We start from the raw sequence: 21,426 nt of genomic DNA on the forward strand, positions 1-21,426 counted from the left end.
GAACATCACTTTTGGCAGGAGTGTGGTTGTACAAATTGACGGAATGAACTATTTTCGGCGACAAATCTCCTTGAGCGAAGACTTCATAAATAGCGGGCATACAAAACGCCGAGTGCATTCGTGCGACGTAAGTAGACTGACTTTTCTGAGCAAATGCAAACAAGAAGGATACTTGGGCGTGTTAGCGTTGTTAGTATTTACATTCGTATTTCTTACTTATTTTCATGTTCCGACGAAGGGTGACAAATAGGACACTGATCTGACTGATTCCCCCCATCCCACTCCCACCCGTGTACCGTATTTTTTTTACTACGCATGGTAAGGTACAATGCAGGCTTCAGAGTTATGCTGAAGGGATGACATTGTTTAGACCAGGCAAAACAGGTTTACGGTCCAAACTCATCAGAAAGTGCATATGTTGCATGCCCAGTTGCATATAGTACGCTCTTGTCGCATTAAGGCATTTCATTTGAAGAAAAAAAAAACAACCTGCGAGTCCGAAACTGTAGCCGTCATGCATTTTAAGGCCAGTTATAGGTAAGCTTCCGTGTTATTGGTTTATTCATTCGCCCAATACAGACAAGGCAAAGTCTCACCTTTACTCGTACGCATATTTGTAACGCCTTTCTTAATCCGCACTTTGGTTAGTGACGTCCTCGGGACTTTCTGCCAGGGTTCTTGTTACTTTCGTAGGATCTTGCGTTAAGCCTATTTTCTCCCTAAAACAACAATAACTATCGCTTGCAGCGACTAGCTGTTTCTCCTACTATAGACTTATGGGAAGGATGCGGCATTGTACGTATATGCACATAAATTCTTACGTGAGATAAATAACCATGGTGCACGAGAATTGACCGCACAGCGGTAGAATTCAAACTTTAACGCACAGTAGCCTGATGTTATTTCACAATGAAAACGAAGCTGCTAGCGCCTCGACCAATGGATTATAACCTGGTAATTTAACTTTGATTTTTCAAGTTGAAATGGCGACTTCTTGCATCTTAAGAGAATGAATACACTATCGGTCATGGCCATCCGTCGGATCATTTTTTTTTATTTTTGAAATTGAACACTCATTGCTGAAGTAAAGTGTGGATTGGGCTAGTTGGTATTCTATTATTTAACTGCTCAGCACAAAAATTTAAACAAAGAACAAAAGACACGAGTGCCAGCGCATTGCGTATAGGGTGAATGCAAAGAATCATTACGAATAGCTGCCTGTGTGCATTAAGACACTAGTATAGAAGCAATTTCTCGCTTACCCTTTCCGTTCGGTCATTGAAACGATCTTTCTTCCGGCTGTCTTCCCTACTGCGTGCATTTCAGCTGTACGCTAGCCGACTTACGATAGCTTGCGGCGAAGATAACTTCCGCAGGAGTTGCACTCCCGTACTCGCCCAGTGTAGTGCGTGAGCCTATTTCGGGCACAATACGGTGCCATTGTAAAGCCTCGCCCAACATGGTGGGCGCCCGAAAAGGAAGAAAGGAAAATGGCTTACTGGGTGCGCGTACGCGCGACGACTTGCGTGAATGGAAACCATTATAAGATGCGGCCAAGTGCGTACATATAGGGCCTTCGCCTCGCGTAGACGTGCGTACACAAGCACTATACCGTGTCTCGGTCTGCACGAGGGTTAAGTGTCGGCTCCGCTTCCTGTCAGAGACGTCCTATACGATGCCGCTTCCCCACAAACGGCCACTCGCCACCGTTGTACCGTTTGTTAACCTCGCCACGTTTCTCAGAAATATGTGGAAAGCGAAACTACTTGAAAGAGTCGGCAGCAGACAATTTTTGCTCGGCATAGACTGTCCAGCATCAACAGCTGAGAAACTGGAACTAACTTATGAAACGTTATGGGTAGCATTTCAACGATTTTAAAAGTTTTGGGTTTTACTTTGTGATATCATCAATAGACTAATGCTGGAAGCTGTGCCGGGAGTAGGGAATGGACCAGCGGTGCTCTATTGCATGCTGTTCCCTCGTTTACCTTGCGTTTCGCTGTATATGCTAGCTGCTAATGTGTTGATTCCAACTGTGAATCACGCGTGGCACGTGCCGGAAGAGCGTGAACAGTGGTATTTGGGCGTACCGAGGGACTACAGATACTTGAGGGTGGCCAAAGTAACTTTGTCCAGGCCAAGCGGAGGGGTTGCAGCTACCGGCGCCCGGACCGCCAGGAGCGCGAGATCATTTTATCTTGGCCGAGCTCTTGGCATGAGCTGCGCGAGAGGCCCGGCGCGGTGACTAGAAAATGATGATGATGATGATGAATGGTGATGATAATGATGACGTCACACCGGTATGAGCGACACTTGAATGAGGGAAAAGGGGCACCATGATGTACGTGACATTGATACCTTGCTATGCCAATCTTTGCACAAGTACCAGAGATGACCAGGAGAGTATGCATAGACAGATATATCATAATCGTTATTGTCATCATCAGCCTCATTACGCCCACTGCAGGGCAAAGGCCTCTCCCACGGTCCACCAATCAACCCGGTCTTGTGCTTTCTTCTGCCATGTTATACCTGCGAACTTTTTAATCTCATCGGCCCACCTAACTTTCTGTCTCCCCTACGTGCATTTGCCTTCACTGGGGATACAGGTGGTTACCCTTAATGAACAGCGGTTGTCCTGCCTACGTGCTAGGTGCCCGGTCCATGTCCATTTCGTCTACTTGGTTCAACTATGATATAACCCCGGTTTGTTTCCTTACTCACTCTGCCCTGTTATTGACGCTTTAGGCTACATCTATCATTTTCCTTTCCATCGCTCGCAGCATCGTCCTCAACTTAAACTGAACCCTCTTTGTAAGCCACCAGGTTTCTGCTTTGTAGGTAAGTTCCGGCAAACTGCGGCTGTTACATACCTTCCTCTTGAGGGTTAGTGGCAGACTACCATTCATGATTTGAGAATGCTTGCTGAATGTAATCCACCCCATCCTTATTCTTCTAGTCATTTCACTCTCGTGGTTCGGCTCCGCAGTTAATACCTGTCCTAACTAGAGACATATTCCTTTACAACTTCCAGCGTCTCTCCATCTATCGCAAAGTGCTGCTTTCCACCGAGACTGTTGCGCATTACTTTAGTTTTGTGAATATTAATTTTCAGACCTGCTCTTCTGGTTTACGTGTGCAGTTCAGTAATCATGAACTGTAATTCGTCCCCTGAGTTACTCATCAAGGTAATGTCATTAGCCATTCGCATGTTACTAAGATACTCTCCATTAACTCCTATTCCTAACTGTTCCCAATCTAGAGCCCAGGAAACCTCCTCTAAACACGCGGTGAATAGCATTGAATAGATCTTGTCTCCCTGCCTTGCGACCTTTTTTATTGGGATTCTGTCGCTTTCTTTATCAATAACTATGGTGGGTGTGGATCCACTGTAGATTTCTTCCAGTATGTTTATGTAGGGTTCGTAGATTCCTTGATTCCGTAGTGCCGGCATTACTGCTGATGTCTCGACTGAGTCAAACGCCTTCTCAGAATATATGAAAGCTGAAGTTTGGTGAAACTTCAGCAATATATATTGCTGAAGTTTCGGTCACTTGCTACTTGTTTTACATGACATATAATATGGCAGATATTGTTTCATTCATTAGGTGGGGTCAGTGGCTCGCCATATCGGTGTCTGTGATTGTGATCTTACTACACCGGTTGCTGCTTCCTGTTGGAGATCTAACGCTCAGGATGCTTAAATGGACAGGAAACCGTGAAACCACTGGGCACCTCGTTTGAGTTTCCCGCCTTCCAAGAGGTGGGCGGGGCCCCGTCGCTGTTAGCGGCTCGCGTGTGTGGGCCAGGCGAACGGAGCCTTCCACGAAAAGCACGCGACAAGAAAAGAGAGAAAGTGGGAGATAAAATAGAGGGCGAGTGCTGGTCACAGGCAAGGAGTAAAGAGAAAGCCACCCCGTCCTCTCACTCCTGTGCCTTGAGCTCAGCGCTCAGTACTTGTTCCGAAAGCGGGCGAAGGAAAACAAACAGTTCGCACAGAGTCGGTTTATGAGAAAAGATGCGTGCCGCGCTCTGGTTCCGACACGTTGGGTCGTTTCCCAAAATACGAGCCGCGCGCCACCCTCGAAGACGACGACACGTGCGACGGTAAAGGCGGGCGCACGCTGCTCAAGATGCAGGAAAAAAAAAAAAGTGATGACGGGTGTAAAAGTCTACAAAAGCAGTGTGCCTCCTAGGTTGGTTGGTTGCTTCCTCAATATCTTGGCGCAACCCACCCTGGGAGATAGACCATGAGTCGGACGGTGCCTTGTTTAGAAAACCAATGTACTTATTGAAGTTTCAGCTTGAAATATAATTGTTTAATCATTGCATATTATTGATATAAGCTCGAAAGATCTGAAGAAATAAAACTTTGTAGTACTAAAATCAACAAAAAAAAAAAACTTTAAATAGGCCAACTGGATTAAGTTACATTTAAAACACGATTCTTTAGTACTCTCGTAAAAAGTTACATACAGCACTGAAAACGCTCACGCGTGGCTAAAACCGATTTTTGTCGCACCAAATGAAAGAATTACCGATTCTGACAAAGTCACGGTCAACTTTTGCACAGGTTCTGTAGTCTTTTTCATTGGATTCTATATCTTCGGCACGCGAAAAAGAATTGCTCCGGAGATTCACTTTCATTACAGTGAAGGCGTAAACGTGACTGGGCCAGGCCAGACCTGTGAAGGTAAAAGTTCAGTGGGGGACTCGACAACGTAGCCGTGTAATTTTAATTAATATTTCTTTCTTTTTAGATAAACACCAGCTGCTCTTCCAAGGGAACTTTAGCTGAGGAAATTCTAATGAAAACAATAAGTATTCTTTTTTTTGAAGTTATTGGCTGTTGTACGCTTTTCTAATCGTGCTGATGCAATATGCGCCGACGTAGGCACTTCAGGGCTTCGGTCGTTTATTGATGATACACGATAGCCATGCCCTTATTTCTTCCCTTCTGCCCACTAGTCCTTTCACGGCCCCTGCCCTTTTGTCCTCGCCACTGTGCAGACGCAGTTAGGTTAAGTGTGAGGAGCACTATTTCGGGAAAAAGTAGCAATGACGTGATTCACTTATATCTTTGCTGACGCAGCGAGTAGTTGGGCAATGTGTAGCGTTTGTGCGGCGCTTATCCAGAGAGCAACGAGAGCCGCGACGAGAAATGGACCCGAGCTCATGACACAAAGTACCGGCGCCCACGCATCAATCGAGAGCGCTGAGACGTCGCGCTGACAAAGAAGGAATACAGAAATGTCCCACGGTCCCTTATGCATTTGCGAAGGCCGACAGTAAGGAGACAGTCGCACAGTCACACTATTCTTTTTTTTTAAACGATCGTGTCGCTTCCACCTGGAGGCTTTTTCAAGCCAACGTAGTTCTGCAGTGCATCTGTCATTGGCCCACCACTGGCCAAGCGACGATGATGGCATAACGTGAGGTCGCGCGATGTGACGGCCTAATGACGTCGAAACTTTCGCAGCCTGTGGCGCGATGAGCCAACATCACCGTCCTGTGACGTGATGAGCCAACATCACCGTATGATATCTTTTGCGTCTCTCGCGTGGACGACACTGGCCCCTCCGATGATCACCTTACGCGTTTGATGGAGCGTGTAGGGCATTCGATGAATGCTTTTGAATCGGTGCAAGCATCGATTCGCCGACTACAAGAAGGGAACGTTGGATTCATCTCCCAACTCGAGACTTCCCGTTTGCTTAAGCGTTGTTTCGTTACCTAACATTTTCAACAGATTCATAACAATTATTATTCTACAGACTCGTCTTGGTGGTCGCACTCGCGGGACGTTATGCCCGCATGATAGCCTGCAACAACGCTCGTTCCGCTTGAAAACTCTGTCAGGTTTTAGAAACACTCCGACACATATTTGAGTGCGTACAGCTTATGAGCGATGTCGAGAGAAGCTGGTTTCGTCCACCATACGCATAAGTACAAGACCATTATCGGATTAGTTTATCTAAGATCCTCGCCTCTACATCAACAACCAGTGGCGGTTGCATGTAATCTGTCTACTAACCATTGCGCTTAACGCGTGGCTTTAGAGTTGCTGCAATGTAATTCATAAATTATCATCGTTACCACAGAAAGGTACAGTTTAGCGTTAGTGTGTTAGGGGGGCTCCGCAAATTTTATTGGGAAGAGCACGTCTTAGTTTAGCTATAGATTAACGGGATAGCACTTACGTGACCAAGCCCGTGACGAAGGCGTCACCCAATATAGGAGGTGAATGCGTAAAAACAAAAGTGAAAAATAAAAAGAGAATGCTTGCTTGTATTCCCACACGCAGCAATACTACTACTTTATTTATTAGCAGTAAAAGTAAACAAACATGAACCACGCTCAAAATAAATAAAAAAGGTTTTATGTTGCAGACTTGTTCACACTGATAGTGTTTGGCCTGGACGTTCGAAATGTGATGCGCGGTCAAAAATTACGCTAAGGTTTCCGTGATACTCGGTCGTCGAAGCTATACCAAAAGCAATTGAAGCCATTTTAGACAATTGCTTCCAACGCAAAAAAAAAAGGATCCATCCTCATCAACGCTAAATTCACTTCGAAATGGACGTCCAAAAGCAGCAACGTGTATTACGTCCACTACGTTAACCACGCAAACATGGTAACGCTACACCTGAAAGTTTGTGTGTGTAGGGTAAACGCTACGAGTCATTTTGTGCACTGCGCATGCGCATTGCGATCGTGCTATTCCACTATAACTATCTATTGACCGCCCCGCCGCGCTGGTCTAGTGGCTAAGGCACTCGGCTGTTGACCGGCAGGTCGCGGGACCGAATCCTGGCTGCGGCGGTTGCATTTCCAATGGAGGCGGAAATGTTGTAGGCCCATGTGCTCAGATTCAGATGCACTTTAAAGAACACCAGGTGGTCGAAATTTCCGAAGTCATACACTACGGCGTCTCTCATAATCATATGGTGGCTTTGGGACGTTAAACCCCACATATCAATCAACTATCTATTGACCCTTCTTTTCTTTGCCCGTCCTGCTGGATTGCGGCGTATCAGGGCACTTCATATATCTATGCGCGTCACGATCAGCCAGAGTTGAACGTTGCTAATTACATGCAAATAATTTAGTCTGTTGTTTGTATGCCATAACAAATCCTACTTTCATGTGCATTTAGCCCAGCTTTCAATGTCTGCGCTAATGACGCCTACAAAAAAGCAAAGCACGAAGAGCCATAATAAGTTCTTAGCTATTACAAAGTTTTATGGCATGTAATAAGCAGCCTGAGGAAGCCACGTCAGCATATCCTATTTGTGTTATCTGTAAGATGTTAATGCGAGGTTGATAAAGTTAGAGCTGCAAGCAACGTAAATTTAACTGCTTCCTATTCAGGTAATGCTCAATTACTTTCCGAGTCGATGAGCTGGCTAGTGCATTTAATCGCATTATTGTTGTGACGTAATGGTAAATGCATGAGGTGAGTGAGTGAAAACATTATTCTGTATTTCAGGCGAGTGCGTCTTTTCTTCATTTCGGTAGTAATAATTTATAAGTACATCTTTACACAATAAGTAACGTTCACGGACTGTGAATCACTTTGAGAACTGAACCCACGTTCACAAAAACAACAACAACAACGAACATCTTACGCAAAGAAAGAATCACAAGAAAACGGCTCAACCAATAACGATGCGATACATATCATTATTTAGGCCAGCTAACCGATGGAAAAACGCTCTTACGAGAGACGAGCTTTGTGAATACTGCCCATGTTGTCTATCCAACGTCTATAAGCTTCTTGAGTGTGCTTGTCACTAACTCCAACTTACCCTTCATTTTTCGTTCTTTTTATCTCGTTTTTCCTTTCCGCTTATCCCAATCTGGCACAGGTTTGCTCTTGTTTTAAATGGTATATGTTACGTAACATTATCGTATCATTTAATATCGTCGCGGTGAAGCAAATACATTCCCCCTCTTTTTATTTGTTAGGCTGTGGGGTGCTTAGTGACAAAAATAAACTTCGTCATCGTCATAATCATCAGCGTGACTATATCAACCCGGACTTCTGCGTTGTGCTGCCATGTTATACCTGCGAACTTTTTAATCTAATCAGCCCACCTAACCTTCTGTCTCCCTCCCCTTCGTGCTTTTGCCTTCTCTGGGAATCCAGTCAGTCACCCTTGATGACCAGGGGTTATCCTGCTAACGCGCTTCGTTCCCGGCCCATGTTCATTTGTTCTTCTTGATTTCAACTATGATGCCCTTAACCCTGATTTGTTCCTTGATCCACTTTGCTTTCTTGCTGTCTCTCTAGGTTAAATCTATCATCCTCCTTTTCATCGCTCGTTGGGTCACCCTCAATTTAAGCTGAGCCTTCTTTATAAGCCTCCAGGTTTCTGCTCCGTAGGTTTCTTTACCGGGAAGATGCAGCTGCAAGATGCACCTTCCGTACGAAAAAATAAACGCCATGAGCTAACAGCTTACCTTTGCGTTTTTTGTGATTTTCTAACGGAGAAACTGGCAAGAAGGGAGCAATGCGTGCACCCCCCTTCTAATGTACCCAGCGCCTCGTGATGCGTGAATCAGCGTCATGCGTCGTAATGACGAGCGAGCTTTCGGAGCCATTGCTGCTACTCTCTGCCGATAGCGCAGCGTTGATATGCTCATATTTCGCTGCCACTTGCAGAAGTGCAAAGTCGCGAGTCACCGTGCTCTTCGCGTCAGTCGCGTAATGAGAGTCACAGATCCGGCATAATTACGCCAACGCAAAGCGTAAATGAGGACTCAGACCCTCGGAGGGCGCTCAGGAAGAAGGTTTCTTCTTGCAGAACTTATATACGTAAACGCCGAAAAAGAAAAAGCTTTTGCACGCGCAGCTCACAAAAGTGCGCGCCACGTTGTATATATATATATATATATATATATATATATATATATATATATATATATATATATATATATATATATATATATATATATATATATATATATATATATATATATATATATATATATATATATATATAAGGTGGCAAGGCGACGAGGCATAGTACGGGCACATAACGAACACCAGCAGCGTTACGTGGAACGCGCGTATAGTGCTACAATCTGTAGCACCGGCAGAGAGTCCTCGAAACGAGCTCAAAACGACGGGGAAATCCTGAGGTGATGCGCCCTCGTTTGGAGTGAGAACAGGCGTGCTGCGAAGAAAGACGCCTACGGGGACGAGCTATAGTTTGCTAATGCGGGAGAAACAAAAAAAGCTGGAAGTAGCTTGCACTAGTGGCGCATTGCTTTAGGGACACACTGATAGGGCTGACCGGCCCCTATGCAATCCCATGGCCTCTCGAGGTTTTCCTCAGCTTTTGCTAAGTTTGGTGATGTTATGTTGAGTTTTGTCAAGTTTTGAGAAATTGTGGTAAAATCGGCTAAGTATTTCTAGGATATGCCAAGTGTTGCTAGGCATTGCCAAATTTTTACTAAGTGTGGCTAAGGTGGCGAGGTGATGCTCAGACTCGTCAAGTTCCACCTTATAGCGCACGGGACTCTAGAGGTAGCATAGTCTTAGTAGGCGCCCCCGCATCAGAGACGAGTGCAGCGTTGCCGGGCGTAGCTGGTAGTGCTCAGCATCGGGCCAGAACTAGCTAGATGCAGAGCTCCGCTGTGTCTCTATAGTACACCGTGGCCTCTAGCCATCGCGCCACTATTCCAAGCTACCCGCACTTTTTCGATACAAGTAGCCGGCCTTCCCACCCGAATGCCACATAGCGACTTTGCGAAGCCGTGCTGCATATATGCGCCAAGGGTTGCTAGGCGACGAGAGGTGACGTACCATCAACCGACTAGCCTTTCCAAACGCGGGTAAAGAGGCATCAAATGGAGCGCATGAGCAGTACAATCTCACAAACTGGTTTCACGTATCGTTTGCAGTGCTCTTACTACCGTTCCCGTGTATTTTTTTTTGTGCCCCCAAAAAGCATGTGTTTTACACAACTAGCACCAACTCCGCCACTCACCACCGGTCCACTGAAATTGAAGAAGAGAACGCAAGGGCACAAAACGCAAATTCAAGGATCGAGCACGAAAAGCCAAACGCATGCGGAAAAACACACTATGACGCATGTCGCGAAACAGGTAATGCGGCACAAAGACGCAAGTATTGATACATGCGTTGCTGATCGATCGGTAGACCTTAAAGAAGCACATGCTAAATTCGAAAGAAGCTTTCTGGAAAGATATCTAAGTGCTATGCACTTAAGGCCGAAAGAAAACGTGGTAGCGCAGTTCAAGCGAAACAGCCACTGAGCCGTTAGGCTGAGAGAGGGTGCCACAATCCCACCATCCAGAAGTTTCTAATGGTCTAGCCACTATAGGGGCACGCCCATGCTACAGCCAATGAGAAAGCGATGTCATGGATGCCTCAGTGGGGTTCCTACCATGAGTGCCGCTGAGGAGGAGGCCCTCCGAGAACGACAGCTTGCGCTCGCCCGAGAACCGCAGGGTCGACAAACAGCGGATGCCACCGTTAGGGCTAAGCGAGCAGACGAAGAGCGACTACGTCGATTGCTGAGCCCTAATACAGGAAAACAGGACAGAGCAGACAAACGGCTGCAACGTAAGGAAAATCGTCATGTGACAGTTGGACAGAGGCGCAGTGAAAAGGTTTTCGGAAAGGGGGGAGGGGAGGTGCCAACCATGCCTTAGGTACATTCGTGCGCGTGTATGTGTGTGTGTGTGTGTGTGTGTTTGTGTGTGTGTGTGTGTTTGTGTGTGTGTGTTTAAATATACACAAGCAAAATCGAGAAATTTCGGAAGGAAGCCTTGCTGCCTCCCCCCTCCCCAACCTCCTTTGCTACGCCCATATGGCCCAGGAAACAAGTGAAACGCCGGTACATCGAGCCCATCCCGAAGTGTGCAGGCGCGACAGAGTGCCACGAAAAAACAACGACGAGAGAAAGACTCCTAGTTGAAAGAACGAGAGGCTGAGGCCAGACTACTTCACCGGGATGCGGCCGTAGAGCACGGGAGGTTCAGGAGGGACTTCCTCGACCACTCACGTGGCCACTCTTGTCAAGTGAGTGACAGAACAACGAAAACATCACAAGAACAAAACATGAACACATAATAAACACAAGACAGTGCGTGCATTGAACTTCCTCCGAATCATTTGGAGTGGAGCTGCTCACAATTTTTCTGTCTTCGTTGTAATACCTGTTATTGGATGTGAGTCGCAATTTTGTGTACCTCAGTGTACCTGGAGGGCCCAGGAAAGGGCCCTCTGGATACATGGCGTTCTGTTACTACGTTGGCACGGGCAGCGGTGATTATAACCCCCATTAGGGGGTCCTGTCAGTATCTCTTCAAGATCGATCGAAGTTGTCTGTCTGTCTGTCTGTCTGTCTGTCTGTCTGTCTGTCTGTCTGTCTGTCTGTCTGTCTGTCTGTCTGTCTGTCTGTCTGTCTGTCTGTCTGTCTGTCTGTCTGTCTGTCTGTCTGTCTGTCTGTCTGTCTGTCTGTCTGTCTGTCTGTGTGGTGTGCAAAAAAGCGTGGCTGTTCATCCGCCTCCATAGCATGAAAACAGCTGCCGATTTTTTGGAGATGTGATACTGACGCCCAACTTTGATAATGCAGTGTTCTCCGCGCTCGGCAACGAAAATCCGCTGTCAAATGAATGAAAGAAACAACTTCAACCGAATGCTTTCAAATTATTCAGCAGTATGCAAGTGCTAAGCAAAAAAAAAAGAAAAAAAAAAGAAACCAGGAGAACTATCCTTAAAATAAGCAACAAGAAAAGAGCTTCAATATGCGGTCCGGCAACGTTTTTATGCTTGCTTGGATTAAGTGTTTCATTTGAGAAAGAAAAATATTTACTCACAGCGTCATTAAAACAGCTGACGCCGTGCCCTGTTTATGAAATCAGCGGCGTTCTCACGGCAAATAGCTTTGGCCTTAATTATTGTTCATTACGATGCATGTGACCCAATGCTTCTGCATGGAGGGCTGCAATGATGACAAGCTTTGATCTGGTGCTTACACCTTTTGTTTCTTTCTCTCCAGTTTTCTGTTACCCTGTTACTTGCTGTTCTTCTTCCCGATTACCGAGTGGCAAAGAGTCGTCCGGCCACTCTCTTCACTCATTTAATGATCTCACTCTTGTCTTATTCTAGTACGCGGCGTGCAACCAAGGAAGTAAGACAAGTGTGCTGTGTGGGCCTGGTATGACGCTTTACCCGCTGCTGTGGAGCATTGATTATGGTGCTCGGCTGCTGATCCCAAGGTTGGTGGTTCGATCTCGGCTGTGGCTACTGCATGAAGGTGAGATGGTAGATGCCCGTGTACTGTGCGTAAGTGGACGTTAAGCAGCTCTTCGGAGTGTCTGGAGTCCTCCACTACGACGTGCCGTAATTACAGCGTGGTTTTGGGACGTAAATGATATTATTAATGTACTACTCTTGTAAACAGGCTACTGCGCTAACATTTTATGTAACGTCACACATGTGGCTTCACAGATTGTAAATTGCGCAGGTATGAAGAAAGGTCATGAATGTGCGTTCATTTTCCCATGCGACCGTGCGGCTGAATTGGACTTGTTTTAAGACCAGACCCGACAAAGCCACAAGGCAGGGACGTTTGTGTTATGTCATTATAATAATCATAATTTTAATAAGAAAACTAGGTAATGTGGCTGCACGTGCCAAGAAGGAATGAAGGTAAGAAAATAGAGAAGGCAGGGAGGTTAGCCACAGACATGCCTGTTTGGCTATAGCTTACGCTAGGGGACTCCGCAATGGGAATGAAATTGTGATAGACTTATGAAATTAGTAGTAGCGTGTGATATAGGAATAAACTTGGTTACCTGTTGTTTCTCAACATGTACTGATGTATGTACGTCGTTTCATACATTAGGTGCAACGGAGTGGAACCTACCGAGACTTCTTGCAGTAGATGTTTTCGCATCGACGATTTAACCACCCGTAATACGATTCCTTTTAATTTGTAGGCTGAGTAATAAATGAGGATACTCCATGCTTCATATTGATTGATTGATATGTGGAGCCTAATGCCTCAAAACCACCACATGATTATGAGAAACTCTGTAGTGGAAGGCTCCGGAAATTTCGACCACGTGGGGTTCTTTAACGTGCATCCAAATCTGAGCACATGGACCTACAGTATTCTCGCTTCTATCGAAAATGCAGCCGCCACAGCCGGGATTCGATCCCGCGACCTGCGGGTCAGCAGCCAGCTACCTTCGCCACTAGACCACCGCGGTGGGGCAACTGTGCTTCAGATATAAGCAAAGTCTGTTAAACTGTTGTCATTGGTTGATCAAAACCACTTAGCCTCTCTTTGATATCGCCTTTCAGTGTTTTATATGCTGCATGTCACAATGCATCGCGCGTGGGCTATTGCTGGCTGACCTCTTTGCACAGCTTTTCCAGCATTGCACCGCGATGTATGAAACAAAGCATAGACACCAGAAAAGCAAACCCAATAATCTAACTTCTTAAGAAAAGTGCGGGAGTTTCGGTCGTGTTTTGAAAGGTTGAGAAAGCGGGACAACACATTGATATAAACGCGATTCCAAAGGAGTCCCGCCGTGGTGGTATAGTGGCTAAGGTACTCGGCTACTGACCCGCAGGTCGCGGGATTAAATCCCGGCTGCGGCGCCTGCATTTCCGATGGAGGTGGAAAAGTTTGTAGGCCCGTGTGCTCAGAAGTGGGTGCACGTTAAAGAACCCCAGGTGGTCGAAATTTCCGCAGCCCTATACTGCGGCGTCTTTCATAATTATATGGTGGTTTTGCGACGTTGAACCACACATATCAATCAAGGAGTCGAATCGCCATTGTGGAGGTGGAAGAAGACGATGAAGAGGTGGCGAATCTTTTCTAATATTATGATTGCCTTCACTGTGATGCGGGGACCGAAGTACACGTGTAAATAACAAAAACTCTAACAAAGTTGCTTGTCTGTCTCTCTGTCCATCCGTCCGTCCGTCCACTCGTCCGTTCACCGTTGTTTTTTTTCCCTTCGTGTTCCCTTTAGCGCTGACCTGTGCGGGCAAATCCTGGGCAGGAGTGTTTTTTACAGCAAAACTGTCGTGCGAAACAATGGTGGTAATAATGATGCTGACGATGTTCGGAGTGTGTAAGCGTGCGTAATTAAAATCTGGCGACAGATTTATGACGCCACGCAATCACGCTGTAGCAAATCACGCCGAAGAAGCCCCTCCTTTAGAAGATATTATTTTTCCCAGACCCTTCAAAAAGGTTGCCGTTGGAACAACTTTTGAACCTCGGCGCCCAATATTCCTTTTGAGAGAAGGTTTGCACTGTGAAATAAGTCTGCACAAAGTTGACCCATAATTGTCGCCTCTCGAGGCGCCACAGTGAAACAGGAAGTGCGAACTGATGAGCGCCCAAAAAAAAAATTCAGAAAGATGTACTAAAAAAAAAAAAACGTTGTGTAAAGGTACAGAGGTGAACTACGTAGAAAATCTCTTTCAATGGGGTCTCTCATAATCATATGGTGGTTTTGGGACGTTAAACCCCACATATCAACCTCTTTCAGTTCCCCACCGAGAACTCCGGAGAAACGCCTATCAAAAATACTAATAAGGCTGTGTTCGCTGTTCGCAGTGCAGACAAGCAAAGCTTTGTTATTGCTGGGTTACCACTTATTGATTTCAAGTTCTGTTTCTGCGAAATAATAGTGCTGCAGGTAAAACACTCTTTAGTAATACCTTTCGGACATTGTCACAGAAAAAAAAAATATCGAAGGCGAGATGCCATCATCGCCCTTAAAGAAAAATCAACGACGACGTAGCATTTTTGTGCCAGGTAGAAGTTTTTCATCGATTGCGGAGTTTTCATTCTGAGGAAATTGTAAAAATTTTCTCGCACTCTTGTCTTGCGAACGGGTAAATCACAATATATCTTTGTAGTGGGATAGTCAGTGTGAACAGTGGAAGTGCCTCAGACAGGCTGGCCGACATTTCGATAGGAGGACCTATCTTTGTCAAAGGCACCTTGTCATCTTTAGCGCGTTAGTATTAAGGGCGTTAATAGTGACGTCATCTCCTGGTGGTGGCCCGTGTCCTTGTTGGAAATCGCCGTCTGAAAAGAAAAAAAAAAAGACTATAAAGCAGAGGAGGGCAGTCCTCGCTTCATTTCAAGTTTTTCTTTTCAGACGGCGATTGCCAACAGGGACACGAGCCATCACCAGCAGATGGCGCCGCTATTAATCCCCTTAAGCTAACACGCTAAAGATGACAAGGTGCCTTTGACAAAGATAGGTCCTCCTATCGCAACGTCGCCCAGCCTGTCTGAGGCACTTCCACTGTTCACCCTGACTATCCCACTACCTGTTTCCATTTGTCAGGCCTCATCTAAATCTACCTTTGTGTAACTTTATCTCAGCAAAAAAAAAAAAAACTATGGCATTATGCGCGAAACGAGACTTGTATCATTAGTTGTGCCCGTTCATCATAACAATGAAGCAAGAAGTTTACCGAGAGTTTCTTTTCAGAAAGCCTACAGTACATTTACGTGTCCCCCATATTTGAGTGCGTACAGCTCCGCCGAAAAACTGCCGCGTACACATACCTTTTATGGATCAGGAGCCTTCGAACGTGTAAGTCAGCTACCGGCGGTGCCGCGGGCGTTCAGATTGTTCGGTCAATCTATTCGTTTCACTTCATTTCTGCACTGACGTGGAGCTCCACTCGAATTTCCTTGAAGAGTACTCTCTACAGACAACAGTAAATAGACAAATGCAGTAAAATCCACAAAACTGACAGGCACGCAGTATCGAATTTCTCTCCCGCGGTCGCTTCGCGCATCGCGTGTTGCAATCGACTGTGGCCGCACTTCCCTGCGGCCTCACGCAGGCAGACGTGAGCCGCATCCTTGATGACCATTTTCCTCGCCACCAAGGACGTGGAGAAATCACCGATTCCACTCTACGCTCCAGTAACGTTCTCACTGTCGACACCACATGTCGCTACGTTTACGTCCCCGGAAGCTACAAATCTGAGCTCAACACGGCAGAGCCTGTAAGTATAGGCATTCTCTAGCGAAAAGTATGCGCCAAAAACATGACAAACAAACACCCACTCAGGTTTCTCGCGGGAAGCTCCGTAATTTTCTTGAACGCTGTCTCAGACTGTTGAGTCGTATTTACGCTGCTAACCGGTAAAGCAACTTGATTATAAGTTTTCTGGTTTCTTTATCGTAGATGTTTTATTCATTTATGGTGGGTGTTGTTAACGCGACCTCCTGAAAACTGCATTTTTTTAGCCTATTGGCGCTAAGCTTTTATTAGTACTTGGCATCCGACTTCTTTCACGTATATACTGTTTTCAGTCATAGGCTGCCTTTTTTAACGATAGTCCCGGCTTGAGCATATGCAGGAATGTTTCCTTACAAACGTTTTCAGCGTATAGGGCGTTGTTAAGGAGACCAGTGGTTATAGGAACGCTTATGTTAGCAGACTATTCTCGTCTATTTCGCAATGCGAAATTTATCGCACTTAGTCACTGATGTTGCTATAGGTCTTGTCAATGAATACAACAACTTGGTTATTTGCTACAGTGCCTAGCGTTCAGTAATGTTTTTTTGTGTGTGCCGAGTAGAAGCGCACATACTCTAGTCTGTGTTTCTTGCCATTTTCTTAAAAAATAACAATCGTATATTCAAAAATTAAAAGCATGTAACAACATTTACAAATCAGTGTTTCTTTTTCACCCAGCGGGAGTTCAGTCAAGCGATATCAATGCGAAAGACGCGCTTGTTCTTGCTCCCTTGTTTACTGCGAGTTTTGTCTCCGCATTCACACCATCGTCTACAAAAAGAAGTTTTGAGGCATTAGCGATATCATGGCGGTCGTGCGAAGCATTCTGGTTGCCTCAAAAAAAAAAAGTGAGTGCCTGGGTTTTGTCGAGGGATTAGCGATAACCAGCGCCACAAAATATCCTGTCTCCCGAGAAAACGCTGAACAGAAGCGGGTTTTTTGGGGTAAATGCTGAAAACTCGGGATTACTCGAACTGCCTTCGCTTTTAAGCCAGGGTAAACAGTCCTAAAGAAGTGTGAGGAGGAGGCCGGGGAGGGAGGAGCAGGAAGAGGAGAAGCGCACGCATCTCGTCTGCAGAACGTGTACTCAAGGTCTTGAGAACAAATACTTTTTTAGGAGCGAAGCTCCTTAAGGCGTGGGCTGTGCGTCCCCCGTATGTAGCCACCTCTCGTGGCTACATACAGGGGACTACATACAGTGGCTACATATAGTGGCTAGCGTAGTATTACGCTAGCCACCGCCCGATCTAAAGGGTACAGCCATATCCATCCGTCCATCCGTCCATCCGTCCGTCCATCCATCCATCCATCCATCCATCCATCCATCCATCCGTCCGTCCATCCGTCCGTCCGTCCGTCCGTCCGTCCGTCCGTCCGTCCGTCCGTCCATCCATCCATCCGTCTATCCATCCGTCCATCCATCCGTCCATCCGTCCGTCCGTCCGTCCGTCCAAAAGATGCAAGATGTTATAAACTAGACGGCGGTACGTGTAGTTGATTATGAAAGATGCGAGGTGTTATAAAATAGGAATGATGCCACATATGGCGCGTGTCATCGTTCGATATAGTGCGGCGACGTACGCTAGGGGGAGCGTTGCAATAAAATCGAGTGGGCAAAATGTACGGAGGATTCATGGTTTACCAGGTTTACTTCCGGAGCTTCGCCCACTCATCATCATTCACTTCGTGGATATGGCGGCATTTTTTTTGCATATCTTCGAGTTTAACGCTAAGAATGGACGCCGCACGACAAAAGACGCGATGACGTAGAATGTAGCGCCGAGTAATCGAACTTCGTGCTGTTATGCGTCTTTTTTTTTTTTTGCTGTAAGTCTCAAGATATGCTGCATCAACCACCCGTCTTGCCCGCGTTCTTAAATAAATTTTGCTACTGGAGTGCCGTTTGTTATTGCTAGGGTTACTTTCACGTCCTTCTAACTGGGCCGTTAAAAAACAAGGCAGCTCATTGCTACAGTATTGTTGATTATTTTTCACGTTCTGGGCTGGGACAAGGAAGAAGAAGAAGAGCGCGAGCGAGGGACGCGGGGACGCTCGAGTGACAGCAGAGCGCTTCCGAACGCAGTTAAATAAACAAGTGTTTTTTGCCTTATACCTTAAAGACGGAGTTGAGTCTGATCGCAGTGTCTGGAACGCCATCGTCTTAACATTGGTGCCGAAGAACCGGGATTGAAAACCAGGACCCTACGGACGGCTACCAGTCAACTGCAGCGGCATGGAGCGACTGAAGTCGAAGCGGACGTCGCGGCGAGCACAGAACACCAGGATTATAAACGAGGCAAGTGAGCTCCTCGCTAACGACTCTGCCTCCTATGACCAGCTTAACTCCATATATGAGAGGCTCAAGGCTAATAACGAAGAGCTTAAAAAAATTGCCCGCAGCTTCCCTCGGGGGAACACTGAGGAGGATGCGGAGCATATAATTGGTTAACGGGGTGTTAAAGTGCGACTTACTTGGGTCGATGGCTAAATTGGTTAACGTGGTTGTGAAATGGGGTGTTAAATTGCGACTTACTTGGGTCGCTGGCTAAATTGGTTAACGTGGTTGTAGGAGGGGTGTTAAATGAGCGCTCGCGAGCAGCATCGGGATCGGCCTCTCGTCGCCGACGCTTGCACTCGGCTTCCCGTTTTCGAAAGTCCGGGTCCTCTTGTCGACGCTTACGTTTCAAAGCGGCCGAATCCGGTGCTGCTGCTCGACGCTGACGTCTCTCAGCGGCTTCACGTTCTCTAAGTTGAGAATCTTCCGCTCGACGCCGACGTTTACGTTCGGCGTCGCGAGCTCTTCTCCGCGCTGCCTTGTCTTCGGACGACGACTTGGTTGCGGTTCCGCCAACACTTTGGCCGGCGCTGGTCGAAGGGACGTCGATCATTGCGACCTCGGACGTGGACGCGCCGTACAAACCAACCGACGAGCGGCAACTGAGCGAGCGAGCACCGACCTTGAGTATATATATATACAGCGCGACGGCGCATGCACTGTCAGCTGTCGAATGTTCGAGAAGGGGGAGAAGCGCAACGGCGCATGCGCGCGTTCGTGAAGAGGAGAAGCGCACGCGGTGTGTAGAGGAGGAAGGGTGCACAGATGGTGGAGGAGTGAAGCGCGCGCGGTGTGTAGAGGAGGAAGGGATGCACAGATGGTGGAAGAAGGAGGAGGAAGCTTGTGGACGGCGCCGCACTACAAGCCTCGAGTATTAGATGCTCCGCATCTAAAACCTGAATAACGAGATTGAGCCGCATATACCAGACGAGGAGTTCGAGGTCGAGTATAACGCTGTCTTACAATACGAGGACGTTGCTACGCGCATTCTCGCTGAGATTCTCAGCAAGAAAGATCGCATGCTAAGGACATCGACCGGAACTCAAGAAACAGTTGCGCAGACAGTCGTAGTACCATCAGACGGAACTGGAGTTAAATTGCCTAAACTGACAATAGCTCCTTTTTTTGGAGACCTATGCAAGTGGACCGAATTTTGGGAACAATTTTACCAAATTGTTCATAGTAACAATCGCATCACTGCCACAGAGAAGTTTCATTACCTGCGACTGTATCTTAAAGGAGACGCTGCTTCAGTAATTGCGGGCCTTCCGACGACAGAAAGTTGCTACAGTGACGCCATCAAAATGCTACAGAAGCGATTTGGGGACAAGACGCGCCTGGAGCAAGAATATTTTGCCAAGCTACGGATGTTAAGCCCTGTTCGTTCATCGACTGACACCAAAGCGCTACGCAGCTTGTACGACCAAGTTCTCGTGAATATCCGAGGCTTAGAGACTTTGGGTGTGCACAAGTCGTCATTTTCGTCAATGCTCTGCGACATCCTACTGCGTGCTCTTCCACGGGATATAGTCGTGCAGTATCATCGATCATGTGCCGTCCAGTTGGCATATGACTCGAGAGCTGAAGCTACACCCGTGGGACTGGACCGTGTGCTCAACTTCCTGTGTATCGAGCTGGAAAGCCAGGAGAAGAGTGATTTTAAGGATGCCAAAGGGCGAGAACATGGAACACTCCCCGTGACCAGTCAGTCGACGTACTCTCGGCGTGGGAAACCGACGTCATCTGTGCTTCACAGCAACTCGGTACGAGAAAAAAAGGACAACTGCGTATTCTGCTCGTCCAGCCATCACGGATCGGAAGCCTGCACAGCTGACTTGTCACTGACGCAGAAGAAGGAACTGCTTTCCAACGACAAAAGGTGTTTCCGCTGCACCACCAAAGGACATCGGGCACGGGACTGCAAAAAGAGGATTTCCTGCTCCAGATGCCAAGCTCGACACGCTACAAGCATGTGCGATCCCGATAGGTGTTCGCGAAAGTCAGACTGTGCTAACAAGAACTACGAAAAAACTACGACAGTCTGTGCGTCACTTGGAAGAAGACCCGTCAAGGAAGACTCTACCCCTTCCGTTTTTCTTCAGACTTTCAGAGCATGGGCCATGAATGATGACACCTGCCGCTACATACGAGGCGTTTTCGATGGTGGCAGTCAGAGGACTTTCGTAACTGAAGATCTGTCCAAGCACCTCAAGCTGAAAAGCGTGGGAGCAACTCGAATAGCCTTCAATACTTTCGCAAATACATCGGACCAAGAGGCTAAGAGGCGTCGCATAGTAGAACTACGACTGCGAAGCCAGTTTTCCGACGCGGAAATAGTCTTAACTGCAATAGAGATCCCAAGCATCTGCCAAGACATCGCAGAGACTGCAATGGACGTAGCCTTCGTTGCGTCTTTCAAGAAGCTGGGAAACGATGTTGCCGATGAGCTCCAACATCCATCTATCATAACTAAGAGTGGCATCAGCGTACTTATTGGGTCCGATCAGATGTGGAAAGTGTTGACCGGCGAAGTTTCACGGTGCGAAGGCAACGAATCATTGATCGCACTGAACTCGAAGCTTGGATGGACCTTCCAGGGAAGCACATCGCACTTGGTGTCCCACCCAACTACTTCACAAATGATGGTGTGCGTGCTAAAAGCCCAAGCTACCGATTCCGACGAGATTTTGCGCTCCTTTTGGGAACTTGAAAATATAGGAATTACGGACGCGATGAACAAGCCACCTGAAATGAGCGACACGATGAGGCATTTTGAGCAAACGATTAGCTTCAAAAACGGAAGATATGAAGTGACCCTCCCTTGGAAGGATAATTTCGAGCTTGCAAGCAACAGGCAAGTAGCCGTTACTCGACTGGACAAGCTTGTCAACCGTCTCAACTCCAGGAAAGGACTGCTCGAAATGTACGACCGTACCATAAGAGAGTACTTGAGGGCAGGACACGCCGAAGTAGTCAGTGACGTACCTGCAGAGGTGACGAAATTATATTACATGCCGCACAAGGAAGTCATGCGTGAACAA

General features: G+C 46.8%; 1 protein-coding gene across 2 annotated transcripts in view; it reads right to left on the minus strand.

Moving 5' to 3' along the window:
• smog (G-protein coupled receptor 158 smog) overlaps window positions 1-21,426 on the minus strand; it is a 170,842-nt gene that overhangs the window by 128,628 nt on the left and 20,788 nt on the right. The window contains exon 1 of one of the 2 annotated variants that reach the window (XM_075892108.1): window positions 11,854-11,962. The exons of the other annotated variant lie outside the window; for it this stretch is intronic. Within the exon in view, the coding sequence (XP_075748223.1) occupies window positions 11,854-11,861 (8 nt within the window). The 5' untranslated portion in view covers window positions 11,862-11,962. Of the gene's footprint in view, window positions 1-11,853; window positions 11,963-21,426 lie in introns of those variants that run through there. 2 annotated transcript variants of the gene reach the window in all.

The sequence above is a fragment of the Rhipicephalus microplus genome, chromosome 4 (genome assembly GCF_043290135.1).
Source record: "Rhipicephalus microplus isolate Deutch F79 chromosome 4, USDA_Rmic, whole genome shotgun sequence".
NCBI lineage: Eukaryota > Metazoa > Arthropoda > Arachnida > Ixodida > Ixodidae > Rhipicephalus > Rhipicephalus microplus.